At 40.2% G+C, this 27324-nt stretch overlaps 1 protein-coding gene and 1 pseudogene across 2 annotated transcripts; one reads left to right on the top strand and one right to left on the bottom strand.

Moving 5' to 3' along the window:
• Positions 1 to 64: 64 nt before the first annotated feature.
• ALDH3A2 (aldehyde dehydrogenase 3 family member A2) lies at positions 65 to 22260 on the bottom strand. Of its 2 annotated transcripts, XM_036222857.1 has the most exons (12): positions 22158 to 22260; positions 21855 to 22015; positions 20222 to 20453; positions 19447 to 19532; positions 16876 to 17084; positions 15611 to 15728; positions 13215 to 13356; positions 11454 to 11620; positions 9768 to 9867; positions 4277 to 4512; positions 3206 to 3329; positions 1157 to 1335 (listed from the first exon to the last, which is right to left on the bottom strand). In XM_036222857.1, the coding sequence occupies exons 2-11, from the start codon at positions 22005 to 22007 to the stop codon at positions 3213 to 3215; spliced, it is 1560 nt and encodes a 519-aa protein (XP_036078750.1). In that variant the 5' UTR covers positions 22008 to 22015; positions 22158 to 22260; the 3' UTR covers positions 1157 to 1335; positions 3206 to 3212. The 2 variants fall into 2 exon arrangements, with proteins under 2 accessions (XP_016000635.1, XP_036078750.1); XM_016145149.2 differs by lacking the exon at positions 3206 to 3329 and having other exon boundaries at positions 65 to 1335.
• A 2272-nt stretch (positions 22261 to 24532) lies between these two features.
• On the top strand, positions 24533 to 24651 carry LOC118604260 (annotated as a pseudogene).
• The last annotated feature ends 2673 nt before the right edge of the window (positions 24652 to 27324 follow it).

The following is a 27324-nucleotide window of genomic DNA, read 5'->3' as shown; positions in this document are numbered from 1 at the left end:
GTCGAGGTATAGGGTTTTTAAGCCCTAAACCCCACTCTTCATCCTGTTTGAACACACGAGTCTATTTTTCTTCTTTTCACTGTCAACCCACAGGTTGGTTGTGCAAGCGGGGGTTACAGAAGCAGAAAGGTTATTGTTAGAGCATTATGTTCCCATGAGCAGTAATTTTCCAGCCAGCACACTATTCAGAAGATCTTATGTTTTCCACCCTCTTCAGCATGGCTTACAGAGTCCTCCAGATTTCTGCACATGACCCACCATCAGCCCCCTGAGGTTCTCAAGCTCCAAAGTCTGAAGATCCCGGGCCTCTCATCCATGACAGACAGGAAATGGTTTCCCCATGTTAAGTTCTACAGGTTGAATTTATTATGAAAGGGGCCTCTCTGAAGTTTAAAAAAGTGAAATGTATTTACATTGTGCTACAGAAATAAAAAGTCCTTGGAGATTCACTAACTTGCAACTTGAGGGTCCTGAGAGAAGACATAGTATTATTATAAATAAATTACTTTTATTACATTTTTAAAATGCCAATTAGGTTTTATAAGATGCAGAATTTTGTAACTCTTACATAATAAGAATGACAGATGATACCTGAATAAAATTAGCAACTGTCTTCCAGGAAGTTCTAGGATTTACGAGCTGCTTTGAGTGCTATTAGCCACAATAAGCCTTTGTGGGCAGGCACAAGAGACTGCCACAAACCAAACATAATGGATGAGAAAGGAGGAAAACTACAAGCCAGATGGCACATTTGAGAGGAGGGCCAACTCCTAGAGGTCAGGTGGTCCTCAAGTTCCAAGGGATGAGAGACAACTCCTAACCCCTACAGTTCTAGTGCCTCAAACCTGAAGGGGAGCTGGAAGAACTAGCCTTGTCTCTCTGGACGCAGATTACTGGTAACCCTGAGCACTGCTGAGTTCTTGAAAGTTTCCAAAGTGACAGAGGCAGCAGCAGGGACAGGGCACAGTGTCCTATGTCCCATGAACTATAGTGATGAAGTCACTTAGGAGGTTCTGAGACTCCTTTATGTCTCCAAGGGAGTGCCGGTGTAACCTATGACATTCTCTTCCCCTAGCCCAAAGCTCTAAATCTGTGTAACATAATCTAGAATAGGTTCTCTGGGTATTCTCACTGTTGGAAAATGTTGAGATTTGACTGAAATGACAAGTTTTATTAACAGTGAGTAGCAATGACTTTTAGGGTTGATTATACTGCATTTGCATATTTCCTTACTATTTTTTTGTAGGACACTGGTTCATTAACTATTTAGCAGAAGAATAATTCAGTAGAGGCAATTAGGAAGTTGAACGGGATCATTCTTCAGTAGTATCCAGCCTGGAGAGAGGAGAAAGGGATCCAGGTTACTCTGGTTTAAAAACCCACCCAACCAACCAGCCCTGGAACATAAGCTGAGTATCAGGATTCTAACAAATATGTCCTGTTTTAAGAGACTCTAAATGTATCATATAAAAATGGCCTATGTATCCCTAAGAAATCTAAGTGAGGTTTGGGCTGAGGATAAAAGATTATGGCCTTCCCCAAAAACGACAGTAACAAGACAGGTGGTGATGCAGGTGGTATTCTGTCCAGTACCAATGGGACAATAGTAAAGACAGGAGTTTTTAATCCATACCTACTGAAGCTGAAGAAGTGCTGCTGTAACCTCAGAGTTCAAAATGTCATATTTAATTTTCAAAGGCCTAATGACGTCGATTTTAACCTTTATATTTCTCAATCTTTTAAAACCTATATACCCTACAATGCTTTCTGTAGCTTATATTAAGTTTTACTGAAACTTTACTTTGTATACCTATATATGTTTAAATGTATATAGAAAACTGTCCCCCACTGCAATTCTAATGTGTTCCCTATAGATTGATAATCAATACTTTCGTTTTCTCATTTTAAAATGTTCTAAATCCATTCTAATTCAAGCAAAGTGAATTGTTAAAATCACATCCACACATAAATAAAATAACTAGTGTAGAAAAACAATCTCAGAAAAATGTTTGCAATTACAAGATTCCTTAAGTAAATATCAAATATTGGCTCACTTATTTAAAATAAAAGGTGATATGATTAAAAAAAAAAAAAAAAGGAAAAATCTCAGAGAGAAGAGTAGAGAAGCAGCAAAGAAAAAAAGAAAACCAAATCTTTACCTCATTCATCTCACAATGAACCCAAAACAATCTGAACACATCAACTCACAGTAATAAGAAATGCAGGTGAAAGTGGCCTGGGAAATCACTGATGCCTACCCCCATTCTATAGATGAGCAAGCTGAGGCCTAAAGATAGGCTTAGAAAAGGCTTTGCTCAAAGTCATAATTAAGTTGATCTCAGAGCCAGGAATTAAAGCCACATTATCTTGTTCTCAGATAAATGTTTTTATACGTTGCTGCTTCTCTAGACCCTAACAGAGAAAGACTTGTTTGCCAAACCCTTCGGGGAACATTGGGCAGAGGCTACCTGGCCTGTTCCACCCTGTCTGGTATGGTGCACTGCACCTACGGCAAGCCTAGAGAGCATAGTCAGCTTGGACCTCCAAATTCCAACTAAGAAGATGCATATCAGGCTGAGGACTGATGTCCTGAGGAAAGAGCAGACAGGTAGACAATACCAGAGACTCAAGTATGCTTTGGACCTCGGGAAGATGCAGAAGTAATAATAATAGAAAGCCCCTAAATTGCAAACTACATTTTCATTCACTAAGTTTACTTACTACCAGGAATTCTAATGTCACATTTTTTAAAAACTGAAACAACGTAAAATAAAAAGTGACTTAGAGATTTTTAGATTATTCTCAAATTAAGAAACAAGGAGGTCAGTCAGTATCTAAGTGGTGACTACAGGTCTGAGTTTGTCAGCTCATACTTCCTCCAGCTGAGTAGCAAATGGAAAAGGAAGGAGGCACACATGTGACTGTCCTTTTTGTAGGAATGATGAATGTTTCATCTAGACCCAGCTAAGCCATTACCTCTACACATTTTAAGATAGCAGCCACCCACCCTCACCTTTTCAAAATTTAAAAAAGTTAAGTTTTAACATTAGGATATTCTAGGGCAAGGTCCAAAATGTCTGGAGACTAATACATTAAACCTTTTTTCAATAATCCCTAAGTCTCGAGCTGTAGAAAAACAAACTAAAAGAAAACATACCCCAATGTGGCCCACTTTACATGTGGAAAGATAACGAGGAGTTCCTACCTCAATTTTAACAGGCAGAGCTAGGTTCTGAAATGTGCTGTTCATCACTGCTTACTGGACAACATAGTCTGTGAACCGCCAGAAAAATCAACAGGGCCTTTCTCCTCAGCACAACTTGGTATTTCTGAGAAAATCCAAATGATTTCAAATGCAACTGGTATCTCTAATTCCACTAAAGCTGTGGATACTATAAAATGAGCCAAACTTCTTTCAAATTTTAAACAAAATACAGATATAAACACAGCTACTTCCATTACATGCTTGAATCTTGCCTCTCTTCCAACTCTGTTCTTCATGGATGTCAATATTTTCAATGTATCTACTCAGTTGGCTGGGTGAGAGCTCCAAGAACACAACTGCCTTCCCCCATACCATCTTGACTCTCCTTATCTAGGATTTCCTCTTTTGCCTCCAGGATACACAAATTGCCTTGTGAAGCCCGCTGTCACAAGGGCCTTTTAGCAAGACCATATCCATAATAACTAATTATCAGTGATAAACTTTATATGGTAGTCAACTTTGGAGAAAAGCATTCAAACTTCCCTCACTCAAGTTGCTTCACCACCACCATCATCCACTACCTATTACTGTCCACCACAGAATTCTCTCCTTCATTTCCACGGCAAGCTGCTTTAGTGCACATTCAGGAACAAAACGGAAACCGAGACATCAAAAGTAAAAGGATCAGGAGATAGCTCGGAAGTTTGCGAGGCAATTATATAGGTTTTAAACTCTTAAATCAGAGGTTGGCAAACTTTTCCTGTAATAATTTAGGCTCTGTCGCCATAAGGTCTCTGTTGTAACTACTCAGCTATGCTGCTGCAGCATGAAAGCAGCAGAGATGCTAAGTAAGAAAGGGGTGTGTGCCTTGCCCCAACAAGACCTTTTTACAAAAATAGGTAGCTGGCCAACAGGCTGTAGCTCGCTGACCCTGTCTTAGACTCTGAAAATTAATATAAGTGAGAGATTTTATTAAAAAATTAGAGGAGCTCCCAAGACAAAAGAAATGCAGCTGGCAGCCATTCAGACAGGATCAGAAAGACTGGTACCTCATGAGTTATAGGGACTTACCTTGACAAGTACAGCAGCCACAATGCCCAGGAAAGCAAGGAATAGGAGACTGAATGTTCTTTTGCTGAACCATTTCGAGACGAAAAATTTTGTCCAATCCACCTTTGACTGGCTATTGGGAGGATATCTGAGTTTGTTAAAACCTTCCATCTTTAAACTTTTTACTAAACAGGAACGTTGATGAGAAAAAGTATCAAAACTGTATTTTCCATGATAACTTCCCATCCCACTGGAACCTGAAACAAAGGAAAGAGACAAAACAGCTCCACTATAGGTGACATCAGATACTTCTCTGTCTAATCACTGTTGCAGGAAACCCACAGTATTCCCTGCTGTCTGGGACACCCCTATTTAACTTTTCAGCCAGCACAAGTGGCTCTTTTCCGAAAATTCTTCCCAGCGTTTCACAGCAAGGTGAATCTCCCTGTCAAACAGGACACTTTCCAAGAGTAGAGCAAGGATTTGCCACTTTCAGGGATAGTACTACTCACTGATGCCAGGGACCATGCTACGCATCCTCTAATTTCACTCAGACCACAACCCCATTGTATAAAGTATCATCGTCTCCAATTAGAGAGGGAAAGGGAGCTTAGTAGGGTCAGGTAACCTGCTCAAGGTGAAAATGCGAAGCCAGAATGTGAACCCAGATTGGCCTAACTTTAAGTGCTGTGTGTGCTTTTCTACCCTGCCATTCCACGTGGCTCTATTTATTTCCAGCCCTACAAACCCACTTGCTTCCTCCTAAGCTCCTAGAAAGTAACAAAGATGACAGGGCTACGCAGTTAGGTGATAATAAGCAAGTGTAAATCTCTGCCCTCTTAAAAAGCCATGCTCTGTGCCAGTTTTCATTTCTTTATTTATGAGTGCTGAGCAGATACATATGTATGACACTGTGGCACATAGCATGGGTGACTGGAGGCCAGGAAGCTTATTTGGTTTAGGCTGCTAGTGCATCATTTAGATTACAGTAAAAACTGTAAGAAAATGTGGTAGTATATGTCAAAAGGTATGCATTTTTTCCCCAGCTTTATTGAAATATAATAAATAATTGCTGTATTTACATTGTACAATTCAATGACTTTTTAAAATTATAGCTGGCATATATGTTTCAGTTGTACAGCATAATGATTAGAGCTCGTGATCACCCCACTAAATCTAGTACCCCTCTCTTCCCTTACACGTTTATTACATTGTTGACTATATTCCTTATGTTACTTTATATCTCCATGTCTATTTTGTAACTACCCATTTTTACTTTTTAATCCCTTTGCCCTTTTTCACCATTCTCCCATCCCCCCTCCCATCTAGTAGCCCTCAAAATATTTTGTTTCTATGAGTTTACTTCCATTTTTGTTATTTTGTTATTTAGATTCCATATGTACATGAAATTGTGATATTTATCTTTATCTGACTTATCTCATTCAGCGCAATACCCTCTATGTCTATCAAGGCAATATCTTTTCCGTCCCCTTCCTTTTAGTCTGTGTGTGTCTTTTAATCTGAAGTGAGTCTCTTGCGGCAGCATAATTAGGGGACTTGTTTTCTTATCCATTCAGCCACTCTATCCTTTGGTTGGAGAATTTAATTCTTTTCCATTTGAAGCACTTGTCGATAGGAATGCAGTTATCACCATTCTTTATTCATGTTTTTGATACACGTTTTTTCTTCTTAAAGAAGTCCCTCCAACATTTCCTTAATAGTTGCTTGGTGTTGATGAATTCCTTTAGCTTATTTTTGTCTGGGAAGCTCTTTATCTGTCCTTTGACTCTAAATGATAGGCTTGCTAGGTAAAGTATTCTTGGTTGCAGATCCTGGGTTTTTATCACATTGAATATTTTGTGCCAAGCCCTTCTGTCCTGCAAAGTTTCTTTTGGGAAATCGGCTGCCAGTCTTACAGGTGCTCCCTTGTAGCTTTTCTCTCACTGCTTTTAAGATTCTTTGTCTTTAACCTTTGGCATTTTAATTATGTGTCTTGGTGTGGGCCCCTTTGGGTTCCTCTTTCTTGGGACTCTCTGAGCTTCCTGGGGTTGTATGTCTATTTGCCTCGCCAGATAAGGGAAGTTTTCCATCATTATTTCTTCAAATAGCTTTTCCGCCTCTTGTTCTCCCTCTCCTCCTTCAGGTACCTCTATTACATGAATGCTTTCACATATAATTTTGTCCCAAAGACTCCTTAAATCATTATTATATCCTCGGCTTTTTTCCTTGCTGTTATGATTGGGTGACCTTGGCTTTCCCATCCTCTATATCGGTGGTTCAATATCCTCTTCTTTATCTACTCTGTTAATTCCCTCTAATACACTCTTCATCTCAGATAAGTATTCTTCATTTCTGACTGGTTTCCTTTCGTAATTTCCATTTTAATTTTTATGTTTATCTCTTTGTTGAAGTTCTCACTGAATTCGTCTACTCTTCCCGTAAGTTCACTGAGCTTCTTTATAACCAGCGTCTGTTAGATTGCTTGACGCCATTATTCCTGAATCTCTGTTCTTTTCTCTCATATGGTTTCTGCTTCTTTCTTTTCCCATTTTGGCTGCCTTTCTGGGTCTGTTCCTATGTACTAAGCAAAGGTCCTAAATCTTCCAGTCTTATTAGCATGGCTTTGCATAGTAGGTGTCCAGTGGCACAATCCTGAGAGGGGTTCAGCTGCAGGACAAGTTTAGCCCCAGCCTATGTCCCTCTGGGGCCACCAGTTAAGATTCAGTAAGCAACACAGATGCTGTGCTCATAGTTGTGTCAAAAGGCCACACCGGAAACTGAAGTCAGCTGCCACCAGTGAGTCTTGAGTTGGCTCAGAAATGAGAACCAGACTCACAGAGGTCACAATTGGATGTGGCTTGGGTGGGGTCACAAGTGGGGGAAGGTGGAGTTTCAGGGAATCCTCTGGGTGGAGCGATCTCTGTTATCCAGTTTGATGACCTCTTAGCTATGGTGGTGCTTCCTCAGCACACTGGGAGGGGAGACGACTCAACAGAGAAACAATGGATACTGCAGGTACTTCTGCATGGAAGAGAGCCTCACCTCCAGCTCTCATTCCAACAACTCAGCATCCTCCTGTAAGTCCCTGGTGCCCACCATGCATCCCACCTCGTGCTTGGTGCTCAGAGCGAGCAGGTGCGTCACTGCGACGGTCCCGTCGTGGACTGGACCACTTTAAGAGGCATCTGCAGCTGCCGGCTGATGTGCTGCTGCCTCAGCCTCTGTCACACTCAGCCATTCCAGGACCGGGCAGCCTCACGTCTTTGCCCCATCCTACCTCCTCCCATTGCAGGGTGATTTCTTATTTTCTCCCTAGTTGTAGGGCTTGTTCTTCTAGAACCTAGGTGATTCTGCTTGCTGGTTGCTTCATGTTTCTGTCACAAGTGTGATTTGGTCTCAAAGGGGATGAACAAAGCTTTTATCATCTTTGCCATTTTTTTGTTCCAATCCAAAAGGTATGCATTTTAAAGAAAAAAGTAAGCTATAAGCCAAAGCATTAAGTATTTATGCCTGGGATGTTATTGTATTTTTCCTTATAACTTTCTGTAGTGTTCTGTTTTTGCCCTTTCCCCCACAAAAGCCTATATTACTTTCAGAATTAGAAGAAAAAAGCATTTATTTTGAAAAAATATATATATAAAGACTTTTAACATAGCAATTATACTTCTAGACCTTTTTTTCTAAGGAAATAATGAGATATAGCACAAAAAATATGAGAATCAATGTCAAAAACTTTGAAATCACAAAAACCTAATACCGGGAATTAAACAAATACGATGCATTTATATGATGATGAAAGAATGTGCAGTTCCTAAAATCATGACATGTAAGCATACTGATGTGGGAAAATGTCACATTATTATTGTCACATATAGGACCAAAAGCAATATAAAATAGGATACTATTTTTGAAAAAAACATTCATGCGTTTATGTATGTATATGTGCGTATATAGGCAAGGAAAAAAATTTTAAGAACCTACACCAGAGGTTATCTTTAAATAGTGGAGGTATGAATAATCTAATTTTTTTTCTTTAGGCTCTTCTATCTTTTCCAAGCTTTTTTAAAAGCTTGTATTCTCTCTGCATGTAGGGGAAAAAAAGGTTTGTTTTGTTATAAAGAAGAGGGTATAGTCAATGATGCCAAGTGGTACTAGTCAAGGAAGACAGGGACTGAGCTCAAGCCACTAGGCTCTTAGCAGGTACCTGTGACCTCACGTGGAGTTAACAAGATGCTGCTGTGGGTGGGAGCCTAGATCCTGTGGGCATGGAGGAACTAATAGACAACATAGTCTAATCTAATCCTTTAAGAAGGTGGGCAGTGAAGCTATAGGAATTCCAGCCCAAATCCTGCAAATCATCCTTTCTATCATTCACCACCTCTCACCACACCCAGACACATTCAATCCATTAGTAAATCATGTCACTTGACTCCCCAAAATATTCACCCTCTTTCCACTAGCTCCGTTGCCACCATCCTAGTACAAGCCACCACCAGCTCCAGTTGGAACCCGCAATTTCCTGACCTGGCTTCTCCCCATCTCTCTCTCTCATGTGCCAGACACTGCGTGGGGTGCTGGCAATATGTTTATATACGGGAAAGGGACCTGTGGCAATCATGGAAAGCAAGCCAGGATTTCACGGTCATGGGAAAAACTTATCTTAAGCAGGAGAACGTGGTTGACAGGTGAAACTGAGTCATTTCATTCCCATGGAGTAGTCTATTTATGCTATCACAGAGGGAGAGACTAAAGCAGGAGCTTTTAAGACAGTGGTTTATTGTTTGCTTTTTGCTATGAGAATTTTTTACATATTTGTTATTTTGTAATATCTCTAATAGATAAGAGAAGCCTACCACCTAGGTCCTAATGGAAAAAAATTAAAAGCTGAGTCAATCAACCCAGATATAAAAGAGGCAGGCAGATAGGACATTGGCCAAAGGGAGCAGCAGGAACCAGGCTGTGTCCACAGAGCTTCACCAAGAATGAATTTTTCTGCCCATCCTCACAAGAACCCAGGGAGTCCCTTACACTTCTCACATCATGAAACAATCTAAGGAGAGGCTGATCCCTGGACAGAGTGCTGGCAGCAGTGCAGTGAGTACCACTTAATGGCATCCTGAGTAGACAGCACAGGGATTTTGGAAACTTCTCTGCTCCTGGCATTCTGAACTTGTCATTCACTACCTCCCTTAAAACAAAGACAGAGGGACCGGACTGTTGGCGCCCCCAAAATCCCATAAATTTGAGAGGACAATAAACAAGTAAGCCAATGAAAGGAACAAAATAATTACAGACAGTGGTTAAATGCTACTAAGAATAAGAGGTGGGTGACAGGATAGAGATTAACCTCTCAGCAGAAGGTCTGGTGGGGTAGTGAAAAGAGGACTTTCAACTGGGCGGTCAGGGAAGGTTATCTCTCAGGAGAGGATAATCAAACAGAGAACTGCAGAAGTAGTAACAATTTGTAAAATATCTGAAATATTTGCTATGAACAAGAGAGAGGAATACTCACCCACTCCTCCGAAGGGTAAAGAACTGAGTACGAAGTGCATGATAACATCGTTGACTGTGACAGCACCGCTGGATGTGCCATCAATCATCTGTTTGACGAGCTGAGGAATAAAACAAAGGCTCTCAGGTCAGTAGTGCTTGCAAGAAGCTGTGTGCTATAATGCTTTGAGTGTTGGCACTACTTTGAGTCTGGGGACAACGTGCCAAACACAAACAATTGAAACTGTCCAAAGAGTTTCACTGAGAATAAATTTCTTTCTGCCCATCCTCTCTAGAACAAGGAATTTCTTTCTGCCCATCCTCTCTAGAACAGGAATTTCTCTCCTCAAATTGTAAGACAAATCAAGGAGAGGCGATCCCTGGACAGTGACAGATAGCAAATGTGATCACTATTTAAGTTCTGAGAGGCACATGTAGTACTTTGAGAGAGGCAGCCCCGAATCAGTCCTGTTCACTAAGGCACCATCTAGAGCTGAACTACCCCAAATGGCATCAAAAATTTTTCTTTTTTTCTTTTTATTTTTTTTTATAAGGGACAGTTCAGACTATATTTTGGTTTTTAAAAATTGTTAATATTTATCTCTGCTGTGAATTATAGCACATGAAATAGATGTCGTTTAGTTTTTATGAAATGCAACAAATATTTAGATTTAGTATCCACTGTTTGAAGAAATAAATGGTTGGCCTAAGATCCAAATAGGCACAATGCACTTGACTGGTAAATGTAATTTCACCTGGATGCCAACAAGCCCTTGAGAAGTCTTCATAAGGAATGTTGTAGCAGATTGTTACCATAGGCAAGCCAACTGCAGGTTAGCATTCCACTGCACCGTGGCCAGTAGATTTTGGACTTCGGGGTCCCATCCACCACATTATTTATGGTCATTTAAAATGTCAGTCCACTGCTTGTTCATAACGCATTTGTCACTGAGCCCCACACATGTGGTCTCATTTAACATATCCGTAGAAATCTGTATCTCAATAGCATCACAAGCTTTTGAAGTTCTGTTATCAGAGGCTCTCCAGAACACATGTGATTGGTGAACTCCTCAATCTTTCCCATCGAGTTTTCCCTTTTCTTCAGAGGACTCTTGAACTTACTAGCCCACTCTGAGGCCTTTGTCTATTAGCAGCAGCCAGTCACCTTGTGATGCAAGTGAATGAGTCATACAGAAAGTAGCTGAGCTGCTCATGCTGGTATCATATGATGCAAAATGCTCATGTGTGGTATACCTCTACCACACTAACAACAAAGTAACATAACTGAAATCCAAGACATCACAGCCATTTCTGTGACAGTACCAGAGATTTTGGTCCCACACAGCACCTCCTGCGTGGATACGAATGCCATCTGGGTAAGCAAAAAGGTTCTTACACAGGAATGCCCTCTGGAGTAATATCAGAAAAGCTTCTAATGTTGGTACGTGAGTCTTCCAATTATACAGGTGTTTGTGAGTTAAAAAACTTGTGACATTCATCCCTGGAGACTCAAATCTAGCCTTAGGGAGTATGAGAAAGGTTATAGTGATAACCCCGAGGCCTCATTACCTAACAGCAATCTATAATATACCCTCATTTGGTGGACTCTGGCATTATGCAAAATAAACCATCATATGCTTTAGTGCAAAGAGGAAACATGATTTCTGATAGTGGTTTATAATACTGTGATGCTTGATATAAAGTTTACCTTCTTATTATGAGAAAATACATAGAAAGACAAGGGCTTTTCGCGTTCATTTATGAATTTTATGGCTTCATCTGCATTCTTTACAGGCACTATCGGAAGAATTGGTCCAAAGATTTCTTCTTGCATCACCTTGGTTTCAGGATCAACGTCAGTAAGTACTGTTGGGGCTGAAAAGGAAATAAGCAAAATGAAAATGCTATAGAAAACAGAAATGCAAAACTCTCATCTTACATTTCTTTCATCAGGTCACCTATCCATCCCATCCCTATTCTCACCCAAGTATTATGTGAACGAACTGTACAAATTAACTATCTCCAAGCATGTGCATCAGGGGATCCTCATGCAAACCAAGGAAAAGATATATACCTAGATATAGCCTATTCATAGCTATATTCATATCAGGAGGTTATGTTTACATCTTTCTGGGAACATAGCCTCTCTGTGGATCAAAATCAAATCAACTCTGCTTTTTAATTCAAGTACTTTCTTGCATATTATCTCATTGACCTTTATTTCTACTCCATTAGACGGATTAAGAAAACATTTAAATGGTCACGATTCCCTAACCCTTAGTTCAGTGTTCCGTTTACTACTGGGAAGGGGCACAAGAAAGAAAGGCAACACAGACACTGAAAAAGCTTTGCAGAGTGTCACAGTGTCCATGCTAAGTAAGTCATCAGGTAGCAATACTTAAAAAGACCCTGTAAACAAGCTAGATCATCAACTGAAAGGGAAGACACCTGACAATACCAAGTTTGTTCTTTTCCTTTACCCCTAGTTTCCTTCTAGGTTCTTCTGACAACATGGTAGATAGCTCTGGCCAGCACATGCCAGCAGTAAATAAGCTGCTACCTAAATCTGCTGCCTGCTTCTTCCCTGAGTCAGGGAATCAATTTGGTTTGGGTGTCCACTGTCCTCTGCATTGCCACGTGCTCAGGTAAGATGACCCTGACTCTAGGTCAGGGGAAAGTTCCTAAATAGTCTGAGCTAATCTGACTGAACTTTCCTCTCCATCCTGATTAGCCTAGAAGTGGGCAAGTCAACACGCTGAGGTGAAGTATGAAAAGAACTGGTTTTTTGAGGGTGTTATTGAGTCACTGAATTAATAAGCTGGAAGCACCCTGGGGCTGCTCATTTTCAGAGAATACATTTTTACTAATTGCATAAGTCCTCTAAGTTTTTTTTTTTAAGTTGAGTGTTTTGGTAATATGCAGTGTTCCTATCTGATAAGAGGGCAGCTTTTTTTTGCCAACTACATATGTAATTCTTCTGTTATTTTATACATTACTTTAGAAAAATGTGTTCAAAATTCAAAAGTAATACATATTCATGGCAAAGAAAAAACATAAAAAGAAAGTAAACAAATATTAAGGTCAAGCACAATAGATCAAAACATTATTTCTGTAACAATATTGCTAGTTGTGGAATTACAGTTAAGCTATTTCCTTCTTTGTGCTGTTTTTCCAGCCATTAACTAAAAATAATTACAAAGAGTTCTCTTCTGCTTCTCAGGGTAGCTGGAAGAAAAAAATTAGATAAAATATGTGGAAATACAAAAACCTAGTGTAACATAGGTGGTATTATTAAATGTGTCTATATATATGATCATCTTTAAACAGTTCATAATGAAAACGGTATAACAGAAAGCAGTATTTAATAGTTTTTTTAACACTATATATCTGTGTATTTAGTGTCTGTAAAGAGTATTAATGAAAACTGTCAAATTTCATCTCCTCATAAGAAAAGAGGAGTTTCCATTACCTATGTAACGGGTGGCTTCATCAGTTTCCCCACCAAAAGCTATCTTTTGTCCTTCCAGCAAACTTATTATCCTCTTAAAATGACGAAGATTGATGATCCTTTCAAAATCAGGAGATTCTTTTACATTTTCTCCATAAAATTCCTATTTAAAACAACAGCATTTAATTGTCACAAAAGACCCATATTTCAATTTCTTTAATAAGCATAAAATCCACTCATGCTCTCAAATAGATTTGGTTTTACATCATCACATCCCACCCCACGAAGTACTTTAACAGTACAGACTGTTTCTAACTTACCAGGGTTCAGCTTATGATTTTTCAACTTTACAATGGTGTGAAAGCAATACACATTCAGTAGAAACTGTACTTTGAATTTTGATCTTTTCCTGGGCTAGCAATATGTGGCACGATATTCTCTTGTGATGCTGGGCAGTGGCAGCAAGATGATTTTACCCAACTGTGGGCTAATGTAAGTGTTCTGAGCACGTGTAAAGTAGGGTAGGCTAAGCTATGATGTTTCATAGACTAGCTGTATTAAATAAATTTTAACTTATGATATTCAACTTATAATGTGTTTTTCAGGATATAAACCCATCCATCGTAAGTCAAGGAGAATTTGCAATATAAGTGAGCTTAAGCCTTTTGACAGGTCAAGAACAAGTATTAAAGAGCACACACAGATCTGTCACTTTCCATAGTTTCAGGGGTTCATATGGATCTCTTGCAGTCTACCTATGGGCCCTCCCATGGGTGAACACAGGAAAACATGTAGAGGGAGGTCTTGCTCTGATTGAGGGCTGCATTTGTTTACCTCTTAGCTGTGGCTGCTCTCCTTCTGCAATGAGTTGTGTAGTTGCAGCAGAGACCCTATGGCCTGCAAAGCCTAAAATATTTACTATCTAGCCCTTTACAGAAACTGTGGAGCTTTGTGCTGTTTCATTGTTTCATATTTTCTCTGGACTGGTACTTCCACCAGTCATAGATGACAAGGAAAACCACTCAAAAGATCAAAATACAGTTTTGATAAATTAAACAAAGAACCTCAAAAACCATATAATCGGTTTTTACTACGTAAAACAAACACAAAATTATTGCATTGCTGCATCACTTCAAAACCTTGTGAAAGCTCTCAATTTACTCTCAAATCAAAAGCAACATTGTTTATGTACGCTCCATTGATAGCCTTAAGTATGGATGGTAAGAATCATGCAGGCAGCTTGCAGAAATGCATGTTCCTGGGCCCCAATTCTGGAGCCACCAACTGTGGTTTTCAATGCTGGTTGCACCTTAGAATCACAACTGCAGACCAACTGAATCACAGACTGAAGGGTAAAGAACTGGGAACTTAAATGGCTCCCTAGTGAACCTTGTTTAGCATATAAACACCTTAAAGGAAGGCAGTAGGATTCTCCTTTGAAACTGAGTTCACCACCATCCTCAATTAAGCACATCTTCTCCAATTCCAAGTATTTTCAGTCTCACAGGGATCTTTAACCCCTCTCTCTGCCATTCCACATTCCCTGAGTCTGGCCAATTTTCCTTTCACATTCTCCTCATCTCAATCTTCAGTCCCATCACTTATGTCGAATATCCCTGGCCCCTAAGGCCCGGAGTTACCTTGCCTAGAGCACTGTACTTCCCTAAAATGCCTGGCACACAGTTTCTATTCTCTGATCATAAACATTACTCTTTGGTGTTCTTGATCCTTACTTTCAATGCTCAGTCAGCACCTGTCAAGTGAACAATGATTGTTCAAATAATTTCTTCCATTCAGGGGGCTTAATGAACCCCCCTCCCAACTGGTGAACTCACTCAAACTGGTACATTCTATTCCTTTCTTCCAATCCCAATCATATACTTCTTCAAAGCTTAGCTCAGGACACTACCATACAGCCTTCCTTGATTCTCTCACTAGAGATCTTTAAGCATCCTGGAATATTGAATACCATGTGAAGAGCATAGTACAAACAGGTATTTAATCAACGCACTCCTCCGAACTACTGGCTTTCCTAAACTCTCTACATATGCAAGAAATGATAACCTTAATTAGCAATGGCCAACATGCCAAAGGGCCTCTGATTACACTTGAAAGGAACGGCAACTTTCTCTCAAAACCATAAAACAGCTATTTTAAAACATGTCAAAACTAACCAGTTTTTTCATCAACAAATCAACTAGAGAGTTTAAGTGGGTTTAATATCAACCTAAGCTTGATCCCAGTAGCTATTCTATGAAAAGTGCACAGAGCCTTTTTAATTAGTCAGTAAGTTAACAGTCACATAAACTACTAGAGTTTTCCTGGGAAAAGGAGGGAATAAGGATGCTACCCACAAACAGTTAATTTGACTCCTTATCTTAATGAAACCAATGAAATCAGATGTGTTAAGCACAAACCTTCACAATTTCCTTAATATTCTGCACAATTTGATTCTGTAGAGATGGTTCACAGAGAATGTAGTCAGGAGCAATGCAGGTTTGACCGCAATTCATGTACTTCCCCCAGGCTATGCGTCTGAGAGGAAAAAACAAAACACAGAATAGCCGCAGAATTCAGTCTACTATTTATTACATACTTTTGTGTTGTTTGAATGTTTTGCAACTAGTATGCATTAATTGGTATAATCTTTATTAAAAAAAATGTTTTAAAAACTCATCTCTAAATCAGTTGGTTGGAACTCAGCATTTTCCAACTGATGTGGAATACTCCAAGGAGCAGGGAAATTCTCACGCCAGCTCCTGGGAAATAGTACTTTATAAGCAATGGAGACATTGCCTGCTATAGGAACAGAGAGAAACAATCCCCCAACACCCTCTTCCTCCTTCCACTCCAGCTAGGATTTCAGGGATAACAGAAGTTCCATACAGACTCCACCTCTCCTGGTTGTGGCTTTAGGTCCTATTGGCAAGATGTTCAGGTACATGCAGGACCACAGCTCCTCCTCATTTTGGAAAGCGGTGCCCATAAATGGATCATGGTCCATGACTTGAACATTCACTAACTGAAGGTCCTATATTCTGGCAAGCAGACTTCTACTTATGAAGTCAACCTGGACCCCAGCCTAACTCCCTATACTACCTCCTTGTTCCCCATCTCTGAAGGGGAAAGAAAGCCACACTACTTTAGGCACAGTCAGTTCTGGGTTTTGGCATTTCCTGGTAGCTAAACCTGATTAAGCAGAGAGAACCTGAAACCTTTGTTTTCTAGTTCCCAGGTGTAAGATGCTATTCTAAATTAAAAAAGAAGTAAAACTGGTTTTTTCAACAAAGGAACTCAGTTAAAAGAGCAACATAATACCTTTTCTGTTAGGAATTCAAAGATTTTATTAGGCATGTATAATACTTTCAATTATCTACTTCCTGGATCATCTACCAGCAGAATAGTAAAATTTCTTGCCAGATCTATAATCTTAAGAACAGAAAGAACCTTTTCCATAACTCCTAAGGACAACCACATGCTATCAATACCTGCTGCTCATCTCTTCTGGCAGTAGCACCAAGAGATAGTTTGTAAAAGAGTTCTGTTACCCTTGAGAGCATCAACCACTAAAACTTAATGATGTCTCTTGCAGCCAGAAGACACAAGGTTCCAGTGCAAAGAGGATATACATCAGCCTGTTAGGAAACATCTCTACTGTGCTGGGAAAACTCCAGAGTCTCACCTGCAAGCAACATCCAAGTCACAATCTTTGTCAATATAACACGGATTCTTCCCTCCCAACTCAAGGGTCACAGGGGTCAGATGCTTGGCAGCAGCTTCCATGACAATTTTTCCAACTGAAGGGCTTCCCGTAAAGAAAATGTGGTCAAATCTCTGCTTCAGAAGCTCCGTGGTCTCCTCAACACCACCATTAGTAACAATGTACAGCTCCTTAAAGAAAGAAAAACAGAAGCACCTCATTACCAAATTAATCCAATTATCTAATACAAGCAGTTTCTTTAACATAATCATATAACATTCAGTAAAACCGTGAAAAGATGGAGACTGGCCTCTGTTAGGATAGAAGAGGGAGCTGATGGAGAACAAGGGAAGAACAGAATCTGATGGCATCTGAGAACATCAACCTACAGCAAAACTGACCAGAAAGTCCAGTGTTTTCTACATGAGCTCAGCAATGAAGACACAAAAGAGAAAAGAGTAAATTAGATTTAACGAGAGAAATGCATGAGGTAGGAGGTGTGTAAGTGAGGATTTGGGTGAGAAAGAGGATGACTACAGAACAGGCCCCAACTTAATGTCTTAACCTGAATGTTATATCTCTACACAACACAGGACAGAGCTTAGACCATGGTAGGAACCAAATGTCTGCTGAGTGAATGGTATGTATAGCACAGAAGGCAAGAACACTTGCTTTTGAAGTCAGATCTGTACTGAATCTGTGCTTTGTCACGTACTAGCTTATGTGACCTTTGGCAAGCTACTAAACATCTCTGAGCCTATTTCCTCACTTGTTACTGGGGTGAAGTCACAAACTTTTGCACTGAACCTTTATATGCACTGTACTATTTTTAGCAGCTATTATTAAAGAGAGAACATCCTGAAAAACAATATGAGAAGCAATGACAAAACAGATGACAGGAAGACAGGGAGATATGTTCAAAAAGTTCTGAGATGGTGTGTCGGAAGCCATTTTGAGAAGCCATTATGAGGCACTGAAGAAGTCACGCAGCTAAAAGCCAGGGTATGGCTGATGAGTTTAATACAATGGTCATGTAGCTAAAAGCCATGGTATGGCTGATGAGTTTAATACAAGGGTCATCTTGGTAAGCCTCATAAAGTCACCTTTTAAGGTAATGGAATGTTATACTACCATGGAAACAAGAACGTGTAGGATCTTATGTAACTGACAAGCATTGTTTTAGATATGTATGGTGTGCTTTGCTATGGTAATGTGGTGATTGATTATGGTATTCAAAAATCACATAAAAAGGCTATGCTAAATAAACTCGGGGCTGCAGCTCTGACTGTATGCCCTCCCGGAAAGATCTTTTCTGTCTTCTCTTTTTTCCCGTAGGCTTCGCCCCCCTCTTTCAGGTACTGATCGATTTTAACTGGCTGGCTCCAGCAATGGTGCATGAGTAAAAGTTGGCTTGTGGACCTCATGTTTTCACTTGGTCTCCTGCTACTCAGGAAGGCTAATTCGTCTTCCATTCACTTCATAGTTCAACTGCCCAACAAATGTTTCAAGTTTTAACTTGCATACAGCTTAATTCACACAGCATATATGATTGATCTCTCAACAAGCTAAGTGAGGCAGGGCAGGCATTATTCCCATCTAGACAGAGTCCAATAGTGAAGAATTTACCCCTGGTGAGGGTAAAATAGGACCTTCAAGCTCTATCTTCTGGCTCCAAATCCTACTCAATCCATGACATCTCACTGTCTTCATCATTCTTCTGAGCTGGATAACCACAGCTATCAGATCGAAATTGTTCTGTGGGCTGTCACAGCAGTGATTAAGACAACAAAGAACAATATTATGCTAAGGGCCGGAGTTGGCCCCTAGACTATTACAAATTATTATAAATTAATGTATACAACTACATGTATGATATTTTGAAGCTGCTTTTCAATGAAAGAGAAATGAGGACTCCTTCCTGCAGCAATTCCATGTAGAACTAAGCAGTCCCAATTCTGTGGTGGCATCATAAATTTCCTCCCTAGGAAGGCACAGAACCTCTGATTCGGAGAGAGAGATGAACCACCTTGTGGTTGAGGAGATCACTTTCTTTATTCAGCTTTGATACTGTTAAATGCCAGCACTTTATCCCGAGTTGACAGTCCACACTCTGATTTAGAATGCCATTTTCTTACTGCAGTTTCCATGCCACAAACATGCTAGTTTTAAAAGCAGAAGTGTTCCTATATAGTCATACCATTAAGGCAAAGAGATTATCAGAACCCAGTTACAACACCAGTTACTCATTAAATAATTCACTAAATGAATACACCTAAAATTATGTTAGATCAAAGGTTAATCCAAACTTCCAAATGGCAGAAGAGGGTCTATAAATATCAGGGGTGCCTATGAAGCCATGAGCCCAAATGTATTACAGGACCAAAATAGCTGAGCTATTCCACAGTTGATTTTGGAACTTAACTTTTTATTAAGCCAACTGTTACATACTTGCTACAAACAGAACCCGAGCCATGAATAACATGCACTAGTAGGAACATCTAATGTGTGTTCTCCACAATAAAGATATGTTAAAGATAGCAGAGACATTCTTACCTGATCCAAGTACTGGGGAAGGAGCTTAGACAAGATCTTGGCTGTATTTTCACTTAGTTCAGAAGGCTTGATAATCACCGCATTTCCTAAAGAAAGCAAAAAGCAGGGCAGTATTGTCTAATACTTGCATAAACCTTAATAGCTACCAAAATGGCGTTCATGTGAGGAATATAGGCAATATACTCTTCTTGGTTCTCATTATTTTCAGGAAACTGACAATAGGTTCCATCAGCCTCCTGATTCCTCTATCATTCCAACACTTTTCTCCCATTCCTGCCCCTGAATTTTCCTTTCTGCCCTGGAATTATTGGACAAACAGGCCTTGTCAATATAAAGCTGTTGATCTGGATCCTGCAAAACTGAGACATTAATTCTTGGCATTTGCTACATACTCAAGTTATCATTAATTCCATAGCCCTTATCTGAATCTTCATAGTTGGATAGAATCGAATGGTTCACGAAGGCCAGAACTGGCAACTAAAAATCACACTAGAATACCAAGAACCGACTCCTAACTCCCGAGCCTGTTGACTGACTCATGCTTTTACCTCTTCACAGGTTCATTTCATTGGTATAAAAAATAGTCCCTATACAAATCTTCTCTAGAGCCCATTAACAATATATATATATTCATGAATTCTCAATATGCTGCTGATGTAAACCAAAGCAAACCATCAAAGCAAATGTACTTAATTAGCTACCACCCTTAATTTACAACCAGTATGAGAGAATAAGACCTTCTAAAAGGGTATAAAGATATAATCTGACATCAGACCTGCAGCAATGGCTCCTATCAGTGGCTGAATGGTGAGAACAAAGGGATAGTTCCAAGCTCCTATAATCAGTACGACTCCCAGGGGCTCTGGTTGAACATAGGCCTTATCCAGAATGGTGAACAGGTCCTTCTTGGCTGGTCTAGCAGTAACCCATTCAGGAAGTTTCTCCAGCACCAGGTCGATCTCCAAAAGAATGGTCACGACTTCGTGACTGTACACATTCAATTCACTCTGTTATAAAAGAAGCACAGTTAACCTTGCATGAGTACGACACACTCAGCCCTGAATGTCAAAAACTTTGGGCAAGGTACACCTATAGTGACAACTGGCATTATCAGATTACCCAGTTTACCATTTAGATTTCTTACTCTAAGCCCCCAATAAAGACTTGCTAACTCCCTAATACTCAACCTTGCTAAATCTTTAATGAATAAAGCCTTTTCAAATCGGGCTTAAACATTACCTCTTTCATGACTTCCCTGATTAATAATGACCTACTTTGATCACACTTTATAAACCATAGCAATTATGCTTTTGACCTATATCTTAATAGTTTGGCCTTAATACAATGGTTTATAACTATACTAACATTTTATCTACTTGTTTTATTTTCCAGCCAAATTTAAAACTCTCAGGGCAAGGAATTTATTGTATTTCTTTAGTAATCCTATATATTCACATACATATCTGCGCGAACATTTGATGCTTGCAGAATCAATGATTCAGACTTTTTAAAATCTTAATTATCCCATCTTGTGTATTTGATATCACAGCCCCTCTCCACCTAAAAGTACTGTAAATAAAATTTTATAGTTACTGTTGTTACTACTACTACTACTACTGATGTTACTACCCTTCAAAATAACCTTTGAATGGGGCAAGGTGGGGCTGGGGGAGTGAGGAAAGAAGACTCACAAAGCCAGAGCAAGGTCTTGTTAACCCTGGAATAAAAGATAAAGGGTAAAAACAAGATAAAAACAATATTATTAGAAAATATAGGGGAATATATTTATACCCTAAACACTACCTGAAACCTTGCTGCTCAAAGCTTGGTTCCAAAACAGGCAGCAATCACCTGGGAGTTCATTAGACACTTAGAATCTCAGACCCCCTCCCAAACCAACTGAACCATAATTTACATTTTAACAAGATCCCCAGGTGATTTGCCAGTGCCCTGGAGTTTGAGGAACACTGACCTAAAATGAAGTCGTGGAGGAAATTTTAAGTGAAACCAAAAAAATCCTCTGTCGACGGAAGAAACCACAAACAAAGCTCAAAGACAAGAAAAAGACTCAGAGAAAACTACCTGCACTATATTACGCTAAAAAAAAAAATTACCGAAATCCAGAATATACAAAAAATTTCTACGGGAAAGGGGCCATAAATGCAACAGAAAAACAGGCAAAAATATAAAGAAAAACATTCACGAAAGAGTAATGACAACGACCAGAAAACACACAAAGGGCTGGCTCTAAGCAAGGTGGGAAGATCGGAAAAGTCAGGGGAAACTTTTGTTTTATCTGTACTGCTGGAGGTAAAAGACTCGCAGCGCTCGCAAAAACTCAGGCGGAATGCGCTCCCCAAGTGGAGAGGCAAGAAATGTCGGTCCCGATTACTGCGCCTCGCTGATACCTTGCACAAGTCGGAGGTGATGGCCGCCAGGATGTCCTTCTCGCGCTCCTGCAACATCCTGCGTAGGGCCTCGAGCTGCTGTAGCCGGAACCTCAAGGGTCGCGACCTGCCGGACTGGAATGCTTTGCGAACCCGCTGGACCTCGCGCTCCATGGCCTTGCCTTAAGGAGACAAAGGAAGTCGGGGGCGGGGGATGCGACACAGTAGCGGTAGCGTGAGGGACGCCAGTGCGGGCGAGAGCCACCTCCCTTTCCTCTTCTCCCTTCCCTTCTGTGGGACCCCACGGCTGACCCAAAACCGTACCTCGCTCCTCTGATCACCAGGTGACGTCCTTTATTCTGGTGGAGTCCAACTGCCCGAGATTCGCCCAACCGGGCTGGGCTCGACCCTGAGAGGCACGCCTATTGGTCGGAGTGGGACACGTGACCTAGACAGCCGGACGCCGGCCCCACCCACTCCCTGGAACCGTGGGTGGGATTTAAGGAATGTTGCGGGCTGGTGAGCGGGTGGCTCCTGGACGCGGAACTAAGAGTCCGGAAGAAGTGAGTTGAGGCGCGGAGAGCGAGTGGCCGAAGCGCTGAAGAGAAGTGGGTGCAAGGCAGTAAGCGCCCCGCTACCAGGACGGAACGCGGCCCACGCACTCAGAAGGTCTTGAGAAGGGTTCTTCAGCCCTCCTCCATTTCGTGGCTATCATGTGGCTGAATGGACAGAGGCCGGAGGCCTGACATGTCCAAATGCCATGGGTCGTGGGCCTGGCCTCTGTGTCCGTGGAGAGCGGTTGCTGTCATCCAGCGCTGCCTCAGCGTCTCCGGCCCCTGCGGCCCTAGCTCCTCCTGGTAGCTGCCTTGACTTTATACAGCCTGGACGGATTTCTAGAATCCCCTCTAAGGTTAGTCCCCTGAGGGTAGGAAGCCAGGACTTCATCTCCTACTATGCTACAATGGCGATCATTTCCCACAGTGTGCGAACGGTATCATTGCCCAGCCTTTAGAAAACGTTCTTCCTGGGTTGCATGTCACCCGCTAGCTACCTTCCTATTGTCTGCTTCCCTTTATAGTGGAACTCCTCCACAGAGGAAACCCACTCCACTCCCATTTTCCTCTCTACTTCCTAGTTGCCAAAACCACTGAGGTAGTTCGCAGTTTTCATTTTACTCTACTGAGCACAACAGATCATTGCCATCTTCGGGAGATACTGTCTTTGTTTCTTTTTTCATCACCCTACTCTCTTCTTATTTTCTTTTTACCTCCCTGACTGAGAGTTTTCTGGGTTTTCCTCTGCTGGACTCTTCTTCCCTTTCAGACCTCTATGTGTTCAGGTGCCCTAGGGCTCATCTCTTTTCGGTCACTAATTTAATCTCATGGGCAGTGGTCAGAGGCGGCTTTAAATTCTACCTCTGGTCCTACCCTTTCCTCTGAACTCCAAGGGGTTATGTTCAACTACATCTTATTCATATATATTGGAAGATATAATAGGCATCTTAAAGTTAACTTTAGATAGATCCACCAAACAAATACAATGTACGCCTCCAACAGTGTTCCCAGTCTCAATAAATGGTACCATCTTTTATCCTATTTACTCAGACCAAAGTCCTTGAAATTATCCTTGATTCTTCTCTTTGGCCCCATCTTCAAAAAAAAAAAAAAAAAAAGATTGAAAAGATTGAATCCAACCACTTCTACGCTGGTCCAAGCCATAAGCATATTCTCCTGCACTATATATAGCACTAGCATCCTACTAGTTTCCATGCTTCTACTCTTGACACTGTGTAGGTTATTTATTTGTATCTTCTTAGTTCTACGCTTCTCATCTTATACTCTGCACTACATGGGCCCAGAATGTATAAACTAGTTGTCCCAGGTTCTCATGTCACCTGGCTTCCAATGAAGTTCTACCAGTAGGAGGCTTGAGCAGGAAATTAGAAGGCAGGAGGAGGAAAGTAGCTTTTGCTTCTGGATTCAATAGGGCAGCAGTCGCCAGCCATTTCTCTATTGGAAGTGGAGGCAGGATGATTCCTGACTCTAGCAGTTCCTTCCGTGGTCAAGGTGGCACCTCTAGTACATAGAGGATGATGGTGATAGCATCTCCAAATGGCATAGGAGCAGGGGTATTTTTAGTAGCTTCTAATCTTCTATATCACCCTATTCTTCCTTTTGACATTTATTACTCTTAAAATTCCCTCTACTTGAAATAACTAGTGTTTTCTCCTTCCATGCTGGATCCTGACTAGAACAATTTGCTATACAGCTTTTTCTGCATCTAGCTGTTAGTTATCCTTTCAGAAGTTACCTTGAACATGTTACTTCCCTGCTCAGAATCCCTTACCATTACATTTAGAATAAAATCCAAAACCCACACCATATTCTACAAGCCCCATATGTCCTGGCCTCCATCTTCCTCTCCATCCTCATTTTGTATTATTCTCTCACTTAGTTGAAGTGGTTTCCTTGCACTGCTAACACTAACTACATTCCCACTTCAGGGCTTTTGCACTCTGCTGTTTTCTATGCCCAAAGTGCTCAGCTAACATTCTCACATAATTCAATCTCTGTTGAAATGTTACCTCCTTCACTGATCACCATGTCTAAACTAGCATGTTCTGCTATTCTGTCCCTTACCCTGTTTTAGTTTATTTATGTCTGTCTTCCTCACTGGCATGTCTTAAAAGTCAAGGACTTGTCTATGGCCATGCCACCCTGAAAGTGCCTGATCTCATCTGATCTCAGAAGCTAAGCAGAGTTGGGCCTGGTAGGTAGTTGGATGGGAGACCACCTAAGAATACCAGGTGCTGTAGGTGTTTTTTTAAAAAAGTCAGGGACTTTTTCATGTCCCCTGTAAAGTCAGTGCTTATTATAGAACCTGGTAGGTACTCAATATTTATTGAAATAATGAATGGTAACCTCTAAAATACTCTAGCCTCAGTGTCTTGGCACTCTCCACTTTTGTGGCTTTCTCAATAGTGTGTAAAATTTGAGGCTATTCAAAGAGATTCTTGGTAAAGAAAGGAAGTTGGTGTCATAAAACTGTTCCTCACCTTTACTTTGCTCTTGCATTCTTTTGGGGGAAAAAAAAGTCCACATGGAGATGCCATGGTTAAAGGGGAGATTGCAGGTGAGCAGTCTTGTTACATTATAGGGAAAAGCTGTAGCCTTTAACACATATCAGTCTTTAAACCAACTCCATAACTAACTGAGGATTGCCCATGCATAGCAGGTCTATTGTCAATATCTAGGACTGTGTGACGTTTCATTTAGCTCAAAGTTCAACACAGAGTACATGCAGTAGTCTTTTTGATCTGATCTTTGTGACTATTTTTAACCTTGAGCTAATAAATGTCATATGAGAGACTAGGTAAACTGAGGTATGGATCATGCTGCAATTTTTAAAAATATAAATTATAAACAGAATTCCAATGTAAAAATAAAACGGAAATCAGTATTATCTAAGGGAGGTTAATCTCTGGGTAGCAAAGAGCTACTTGTCCTGCTGAGGATAAGATGTGAGGATTTCTTCAAAAGAACCTATTGTGATTCTAATGGTACAATCACCAAGAGTTTGATTTTTTACCAACTCTTGAATATTTTCTTTATTAGTTGTGGAAATAAATTGGTGACTTTTTTTTAGTCATTTTTTGAAACTATATACAAACTATATACTTTAAACAGAACAAGGTGATGTACTTATGAAACCGAAGAGAGGATTAGGAATCCTTTTACCAAACTCCCACGTAGAAACATTCTCCTAGCTTTTGAATATGATATACTCATTGATTTAAGTAGCTATGAGCCAAAGAAATCAGCACAGCAGGATATAATACCATAGGGTGAGCGCTCATAAACTCTTTCTTTCAGGAAATGTAGTAGACTGTGGTAATTTTTGTATGCCTGCCCACAATATTTTCCCTAACCCTCTTCCCTTTTTTGTTGTTAAAGGAAGTTTCTTTATATGGGTGATCCACTTCACGACCCCTCCCCATCACAACCTCCGGGTTTCTATATGACCTACTCCTGTAGTCAGGAGTATTAAATCTTCCTATAACACAGGTTGATTCAGGAATGTGCAGGTGACTCAAGCCTGACCATTCAGCCCTCCCTGGAACTTTCGTTAGTATATTATAAAAGAGACATGCTTTTCCCCATGGGATCACTAGCTACATGGGTGGTATAATCCTGGAGCCACCTGTAGCTAATTTTTTTGCTGAGAATAAAGCTATTATAAAGAATGGCAGAGGTCAGAGGCCTTGATAAGATTATTTGTAACCAGTTAAGGCTTGAAGCTGAAAGTACATGTGTGGAGTACATCTTCACAGTTCCATAAGCCAATAAACTTCCAAATGTTAGGGACCCAAGGCTTGAATTGAATTTTTGCCTCTTGGTACCAAAAGAGAATTGAATATTATAGAGAGACTTGCCACATTTTATTTAATTCTGTTGTCTAGGTCCTCAGTTTAATTCCACAATGGGGTAAAAGAAATTAAAAGATCTTAAAACTGTGAAAACATATATAAACAGTCAACATACTTCTTGCAGGGGAGCATAAGTTATAAACAAATCATTCAACTTTCTAGGAAACAAAATTAGGGCCAGAAGGAAGATAGAAGCCCTCGGCATACACTCACAATTTTAGTCCCTCTGAGATTGAGAGAATTGATGGTGTCTATTTCACCCTTGCTTTTAAGCAAGCTCTCTCTGCTGACAACTGGGGAAATCCAATGTCTAAAACTTACTGATAGGCTACCATTTTGTTTTGTAATAAATATTACATTTTTACTGGATATGAAATAAGAAACAGTGCATAAATTTATATATATGTATATAAGCAAATTATTACAAAGTTTCTGGGTGAAAGCAAATAAATATTTATCATGTTTAACTTCAGTGGTCAAATAATTTTCCAACATACTTACATCAATTTATATTCCCCACCAGTAATATATGATAGTCCAATAGCTCATTAGCCTTTCAAATGCTTGATAATGTCAGTTTTTAAAACTTAACTATTCTGGTAGATGTCTAGTGCTATCTCGTGATTTTTTTCCATGGCTTTAGAGAAATATAATAGACAATTAGTTGCTCATGTTTACATTGTACACTCAATGAGTTTTTTTTTTTCAATTATAGCTGGCATACGATAATATATTAGTTTCAGTTGTACAGAATAGTGATTAGAGGTCTATATAACTCACAAAGTGATCACCCCACTAAATCTAGTACCCACCTTTCCCCTTATGTATTTATTACAACATTGTTGACTATTTTCCTGTACTACACTTTATATCTCCATGGCTATTTTGTAACTAACCATTTGTACTTCTTAATCCCTTTGCCCTTTTTCACCATCCCCCAACCTCCCTCCCATCTAGTAGCCCTCAAAAAATATCCTCTGTATCTATGAACTTATTTCCATTTTTGTTGTTGTTGTTTATTTTGTTCTTTAGATTCTACACATACAAGAAATCGTGCAAATTGTT

This window comes from Rousettus aegyptiacus, unplaced genomic scaffold, assembly GCF_014176215.1.
Source record: "Rousettus aegyptiacus isolate mRouAeg1 unplaced genomic scaffold, mRouAeg1.p scaffold_m13_p_6, whole genome shotgun sequence".
In the NCBI taxonomy this organism is placed as follows: Eukaryota; Metazoa; Chordata; class Mammalia; order Chiroptera; family Pteropodidae; genus Rousettus; species Rousettus aegyptiacus.
Note: the sequence above shows the minus strand (reverse complement) of the source record. Positions and strands in the feature narration are given on the sequence as shown.

Bases quoted from the DNA above. Each gene is read 5' to 3' on its own strand.
- ALDH3A2 (XM_036222857.1), bottom strand. From the start codon at position 22,007: ATGGAGCGCGAGGTCCAGCGGGTTCGCAAAGCATTCCAGTCCGGCAGG. The intron at 20,454-21,854 runs GTATCAGCGAGG...CTTTTATAACAG, and splicing joins TCACCTCCGACTTGTGCAAG to AGTGAATTGAATGTGTACAG. The intron at 3,330-4,276 runs GTAAGTCCCTAT...GGATTTTCTCAG, and splicing joins TGGCTGCTGTACTTGTCAAG to AAATACCAAGTTGTGCTGAG.